At 65.3% G+C, this 6,458-nt stretch overlaps 1 protein-coding gene across 1 annotated transcript; it reads right to left on the reverse strand.

Moving 5' to 3' along the window:
* Positions 1-415: 415 nt before the first annotated feature.
* On the reverse strand, positions 416-4,798 carry CDT1 (chromatin licensing and DNA replication factor 1). The gene is made up of 10 exons (XM_041484701.1): positions 4,318-4,798; positions 3,771-3,935; positions 3,475-3,683; positions 3,073-3,267; positions 2,834-2,982; positions 2,469-2,572; positions 2,093-2,281; positions 1,515-1,649; positions 1,195-1,396; positions 416-1,117 (listed from the first exon to the last, which is right to left on the reverse strand). Exons 1-10 carry the CDS (start codon positions 4,675-4,677, stop codon positions 954-956), a joined length of 1,872 nt encoding a protein of 623 aa, XP_041340635.1. The 5' UTR covers positions 4,678-4,798; the 3' UTR covers positions 416-953.
* Between the last annotated feature and the right edge of the window lie 1,660 nt (positions 4,799-6,458).

The following is a 6,458-nucleotide window of genomic DNA, read 5'->3' on the forward strand; positions in this document are numbered from 1 at the left end:
GGCAGCCCAGCCTGGCTCGGGAGCAGAGTGAGGTGTGTGTGACGTGGCCCTGGGCAGCTCCCAGCCCTCCCCTGTGCCCACGCTGCCCTGACCTGGGCACAGTGCCAGCCTGCACCTCTGCAGCCATCCTCACCCTCTTTGTCCCTCTTCCCAAGCCACTTCAGCTGAGTAGCCTGGGATTTCCCCTGGGAAAAAAAAAAAAACGCTGGATCCCTGTCAGCCCAGCCTGCCCCTGTCCCTGCAGCAGCTGCTCCCCCAGCCCCATTTACAAAAGCTGCATTCAGCTCCCTGCAAACCCACGCTCACTTTTTCCAGTGAGTTTTTCTCCAGGAGCTGGATGAGGACCCAGCCCTTCCCGGCGCCAATTGCCATGGAGAACCACGAGACAGGCAGCGAGGAAGAGCACTGGGTTAACACAAGTCAACTATATTTAAAACATTTAATACAAATGTGTTTTGACAAGTCCTGTAGTTGTTTCCAGCGAGGACTGGAAGATGCGTTTTCCCTGCCTTAAAAACAGAACGAGGCCCGAAGCTCCAGAAACATCAATTTGTGACTTTTTCTCTCACTCCTTCCCATCTGCCACCCTCTCAGCCTGCCCTGTTCTGCCTTCACCCCACCAGGACCCAGTTAATGGAAGAAACCTCTGAAATTGGACCTTCAGGAGACCCCTCATGCATTGAACCTTCAGGAGAACCAGGAAAGGGAGAAGAAAAGGTTCCTCAGGTTACGATTGCTTTCATCACCACCCCAGGACACAGGATCGCTCCAGGACATGGGGACCTACAATCCTCACGGCTCCCACCACAGAAATTAGTTAAATTAAGGCATTTTGCCCTTCCTCAGCCACCCGAGGACGAGCCTCCCTCCAGCCCACCCCAGAACCCAGAGCGCTGTCGGGATTTGCTACATTTCGAGGAGATTGCACAGGAAAAACCCCAACCCTGAGGGGCTCAGAGGGCTCCGGCCTCCTTGGCCGCCTTGTTGAGCCTCTCGGTGACGAGGCCCAGGTCCTTCTCTTTGTCCAGCTTGACGTAGGTGTCCGTCCTGAGCGCGTGGACGCCCACCCAGTCGGGCAGCAGCTCCGCGAAGAGCCGCACGTGTTTCTCCATCTCACCTGCGAGCAGCGGGGTCAGCGCTCGGCTCCCCGCAGCCCCCTCCTCCCGCAGGGACCCCCCCTCCCGCAATTCCTACCTGGTGCCACCAGCTCGGGGCAGCTGTCGGCCAGGCGGGCGCAGAGCAGCTCCATGCCGAGCGCCGGCTTCTTCTCGGCCACGAAGACGCCGCGCAGGAGGCGCGCCATGGCCGGCAGCCGCGCCAGCCGCGCCGCCCGCTCCTCCTGCCGCGCGTCCCGCGTCAGCAGCGCCGCCAGCCGCCGCGCCTCCTTCGCCCGCACCTGCGGGAGAGCGCGGTGAGCACGGGCAGCACCCGGCTCCCCAGGGCACGGGATGGGCACGGGATGGGCACGGGGAGCGCCCCCAGCCCCGCGGGTGGCACAGCGCGGGGTGACTCACCCGCTCCAGCAGCCCCTGGGACACCCCTCTGAGCGCGCTGGAGGCGCTGGCAGGGGCCGGGGCTTGGGAAAGCGCCGGTTCCCCCGCACTGGCTTCGGCCGTTCTGAGGGCCAGGTTGGCAAGAGCTTTTTCCATCTGCTCATGTGGAAGAGGGAGGAGGAGTTGGGTTACAGTTCAGGCTGGAGGAAGGAGAAGTTTCCCCTCTGCCGCCCCCGCAGTCACCCGGCAGCCCGGCGATCCCAGCCCAGCGATCCTGAGCCATCCTGCCTGCAGAGGAGTTTGGGGTGCTTCATGGAATCATGGAATGGTCTGGGTGGGAAAGGACCTGGAAGCTCTTCTCATTTGCAGCCCCCTGCCATGGCAGGGACACCTTCCACTAGCCCAGGTTGCTCCAAGCCCTGTCCAACCTGGCCTTGGACACTTCCAAGGATGCAGAGGCAGCCACAGCTTCTCTGGGCACCCTCCCAGGGAGGAATTCTGTCCCAATACCCCATCTAACCCTGCTCTCTGGCAGTGGGAAGTCACTCACACCTTCCCAGAGGTGGCACAGACAGAGCCAGCCCCTGGCCCTGCCTCACCTTGGGGCTCAGCATCCCCCGGGCCGTGCTCAGCACCTCCTGGGCCGTGCTCAGCCTGTCCTCCTGCGGCGGCCGCGGCAGCTCCGCGGGGCTGATGTCTGGCACCTCATCCACGTTGAAGCGGGGATGCCACCGGGTCAGCTTCTCCTCTGGCACCACCATGGGAGGGCTGAGGGCAGCCAGGAACGCCTGGAGAGGGGTGAGAGCTGTGTTGTGGCACCAGGAAGGGAGAGGCAGCCGCTGCCCTGTGCTCCCAGCACAGCTTGGTGACACAGGGAGCGAATTCAGAGCCCACCTCCAAGAGGAACCTCAGTGTCCTTCAGCCTGGATGGCACCAGTGAGAACCCCCGAGCAGGGGGTGCCAGGTGCCCCTCACCTTGTGGTGCTCCCTGACGATGTTCACCAGGTTGCGGTGGAATTCCCTCCGGCGCTCCAGCAGCCGTGATGCCGACAGGTGTGGGCGCCCATCCACCTTCTCCTCTGCCAGGAGGGACACGAGTGTCACCCACAGCACCCCAGCGGGGCACAGACCACAGCAGCCTCAGGAGGACAGGACCAGAGCCCTGCCATGGAGCTGAGCTGCTGCCTGGACGTTCTCCCTCCTGTCCCAAACGTGCTTCCCACTTCCAGCACACTCAGGGGCTCCATTTAATGGACCAAGCAGAGAGAATCCCTATGGATTCAGGGATCAGCCAGGACTGAGCATACCCCAGCTCTCAGGCACCCCAAAACCATCCATACCTTCCCCCAGGACTGGCTCCAGCGTGAGCTGATACTCAGACTTCTTCTTCCCACCGCTGCCGAAGGTGGGGACGTTCTTCTCCTGGCGCAGCCGGTACGAGCTGGGATACACAGCCTTGATCTGCCCCAAGTGCTGCTCTTCAAACTGCCTGTGACAGCACCACAGACGTTGGGGACCCCCAGAGCTTCAGCTGGGACCCCAAAACGGGCTGCTGGGACCCCGAAACGGGCCAACTCACCTGCGCATCATGTCCTGCACGCCCTGCTTGACCTTGGCGAAGGTGACGGTCTCGGCGCGGTTGAAGAGCATCCCGGTGATGGTGTCCACGCTGCGGAACATCTCTGCCAGCACTCGGAACTTGTAGGGCAGCGTCAGCCCCGGGGGCAGCTCCTGGGCCAGCGTGTGGAAGCGCTGGTACGCCGGGGGCTTCTGGCTGTGGGAAGGACAGGAGGGGTCAGGGCCCTGCTGCTGGCACAGTGCCCACCTCGCAGCCCACCCCAAACCCCTTCTCTGGGTCGGTACTGGGGCCACGCCACCTGGGGACATCGGTGTCACAAGGCTCAGAGCCCCCTCAGACCGCCACAAAGCCACTTCAGGGCTGTGGCAGCCCCCTCAAATCCCCCCTGCAGCTGCTCCTCACCCGGTCTCTGCCCCAGGAGCTGCCACCCCGGGGTCCCCGCTGTCCCCGGTGTCCCCGCTGGCCGCTCTCCTCTGCCGCACGCGCTGCTCCAGCTGCCGCACGCGCTCCAGGCGGCTCCGCAGGTCACTGCTGGTCCCGCTGGGGACACGGGGGACCTGGCCCAGCACCTTCATCCTCTGCAGGCGGCCCTGCAGCTCGGCCACGTCCTCCTGGGCAGGGAGGGGACACAGGGTCAGAGCGGGACACGCGGCACCAGATCCACCCGTACCGGGAGCAGAGCCGGGATCGGCCCGTACCCGCTGCAGGCGCCGGGCCGGCCCCGGGGCTGCCGGGCCGGGCTCTGTCCCCGTGTCCTGCCCACGGCCCGGGGAGCCGCTGCTGCTGGCCGGGGGGGACACGGCCGGGTCCTGTGAGAGCGGTGTCGGGGGTCGAGGAGTGGCCAGAGGCGAAGAGCTGGTGGCCTGCAAGAGAGAGGAGAGTTAGGGACTGTCCGGGGACCCCACCCGCCTGGACCCCTTCCCCTGTGCCCCCCAAAGTCTTGCACGGGGAGGGGGAGCCACAGAGGGGTCTGCAATAGGGACAGGGGGCAAGCCCGGGGGGCAGAGGGGCTGAAGGGGACGAGTTTTGGGGCTCGTGCATTTGGGGCAGGGGTAAGTCCCGGTGAGGGGGGATTGTGAATCAGGAGAAGGGGGGGCGAGTTCGGGGGGTCCTGCACGGGGAAAAAGGGTCGAACGCTTGGGGGGCTGTCGTTTTACGGCTCCACACGCACCCATTCACCCCCCACGCCCTTATCCTCCCCCAGCCCGTTTCAGGGCCGCATCCCCGACCCCACCATCCCCCTACCGCTCCCGGAGACCCCGGCTCCGCATCCCGGGGCAGCTCCAGCCTCTTCCGCGCCGACTTCCCGCTCGGTTCCCGGAGCCGGGCCCCGACCGGCGACCCCGCTTCCATCTCCCGGCGGCTCCGCTTCCTGCCCGCCAGGCCCCGCAGGGCCGGGGAGCCCCCGCGGGCCGGGGTGCGCGGAGAGCCGGGCAGCGGCAGCGAGCGGCCGCCGAGCCCCGCCGGGACACCATCCTCCTCCTGCCGGTGCACCGGGCGAGCGGCGAGGCCGGCCTTGAGCAGGCGGCCGCCGCTGCGCTTGGCCGGGGCTCCGGTGGTCGCTTTTGTCTGGCTGAAGAAGTCGGTGAGGCGGAGCTGGGCCATGGCCGCGGTCCCGGTCCCGGTCCCGGTCCTGGTCCCGGTTCCGATCTCGATCTCGGTCTCGGTTCCGATCCCGGTCCCGGTCCCGCTCCCAGGAACACGTGCGGCCGGTCCCGCGCGCTTCTCGCTCGGCGGGAGCCCGCGCGCCGAGGCCCCGCCCATCGGGGGGCGGGCAGCGGTCACGTGAGGCGGGTTTGGCGCCACTGGGCTCTTAAAGGGGCCGCACCCCCGGAGCGGTGCTGCACGTGGGGGCCCGGGGGGGCCGAGACAGCTCCAGAGGGGACCGGGACAGCTCCGGGGGGACGGGGGGTCCGGCCCTGCTGGGTGAGGGACCAGCTGATGCACCGTGGGCAGGGATGGATGTTGCCCACTCTGGCTGGGGCTGGGGAGGAAAAAGCCGGGAATTTCCATTGGAATGGTGCCGGTGGTCACCCCCTCAGCTGCTCCTCCCGGTGCACGTGGGGCCAAGCCCTGCCTGGCTTCCACCGGGAGCTCCATGGTGGCACGGGGACGAGGGGCTGCGGGAGCACCTGCATTGTGCCCCTGCCCGCCGTTCCCTGCCCCTGTGCTGTCGGCAGTGCCCGGAGCTGGGAGAAGCCTCTGGCCCGTCGCTGCCAGACCAGGCACTCAGGCCGTGCCCACAGCACTTTATGGAGCCTCACGGGTCTGCCCCATCCCTCGTAAAACCCGAGCGAGGCTGGCAGAGTGCAGCCGGGACTCAGCCGGGCAGGGCAGGGCTCTGGGGTGCCATTCCCGGTGCCCGTTTGCTTCCACAGCCTCCATTCCCCGCCTGGCTGCGTGTGCCTGCACCACCCTTTCCTGGATCCCTGCTGGCCAGGGGGCAGTGGGGTGTGGGCAGGGGTAATTCCCATATCCAGACGTGGTGTTAGTGCTGAACTTCACTTTTTTGTGAGGACAAGTGTCTCATTTACACGAGCAGCTCCCTCCGGATCCCCGTGCTGAGTCCCCATGATGAGGATGCTCCCACGAGGAGCTGTGCCCACTGAACCCCTGGATCCACACGCTGGGGAGCACCAGGCCCATCCTGCTTTGGGGGTTATGGGTGGGCAGGAGTGCCTGCACAGCTGGGGCACAGCTGGGGTGAGGAGGAGGCCGTGGAGTTCCGGAGGGAGCCCAGAGGAGAGTGGGGAGCAGTCGGGCAGTGTGCCAGCTGGATGCCAGTTCATGAACCCTGTTGGGAAAACAAGCGCAGGGAAGCCAAGGAATGTGGAGAATTTCACGGGCCGGTGGTTCCTGCTGGAGGCTGGTGGTTACCAGCACTGCCAGGTGTCACCGGCCATGCTGCCCGTGCCACCAGCTGGGCCTGGCACCTTCCCACCGGGATTTGGGTTGGGATTCGGGACTGAGCCAGCCCAGCTCCAGATGTGACCCCAACTCCCCACACCTGGGCTCCCGGTTCCATGGGGGTGTGGGTCTGCAGTGGGCACCGAGCTCTGGGAATGTGGGACTGTGGGTCCAGCTCCAGGAACACGGAATGATTCCCCACCTCCAGGGTCACAGGATAATTCCCCCGCTCCAGGGTCACAGCGCCCAGCTCCAGAGCTGCACATCAGCTCCTGGGGGAGCCCTCCCGAGCTCCCCGCTCCATGCACAGCTCCCAACCCTGGTATCACCAACAAACACTCAACAAGAACAAGTTCCGACTTCTTTCTTTTCGAACTTAATAAACAAGAAACACATCTGCTTATCTTTCTTTTCTTTTTTTCCTTCTTTTTTTTTTTTTTAGTCGCTATTTTTTTTTTCCCCCGGCCGCAAAAAGCGGA

The sequence above is a fragment of the Pyrgilauda ruficollis genome, unplaced genomic scaffold (genome assembly GCF_017590135.1).
Source record: "Pyrgilauda ruficollis isolate IOZ18807 unplaced genomic scaffold, ASM1759013v1 scaffold117, whole genome shotgun sequence".
Taxonomy (NCBI): domain Eukaryota; kingdom Metazoa; phylum Chordata; class Aves; order Passeriformes; family Passeridae; genus Pyrgilauda; species Pyrgilauda ruficollis.

Excerpts from the sequence above, each read along its gene's own strand:
- CDT1 (XM_041484701.1), bottom strand. The coding sequence starts at position 4,677 with ATGGCCCAGCTCCGCCTCACCGACTTCTTCAGCCAGACAAAAGCGACC. Across the intron at positions 3,936-4,317 it reads AGCCGGGGTCTCCGGGAGCG|GCCACCAGCTCTTCGCCTCT; the intron begins GTAGGGGGATGG and ends TCTCTCTTGCAG. Across the intron at positions 3,684-3,770 it reads CGGCCCGGCGCCTGCAGCGG|GAGGACGTGGCCGAGCTGCA; the intron begins GTACGGGCCGAT and ends CTCCCTGCCCAG.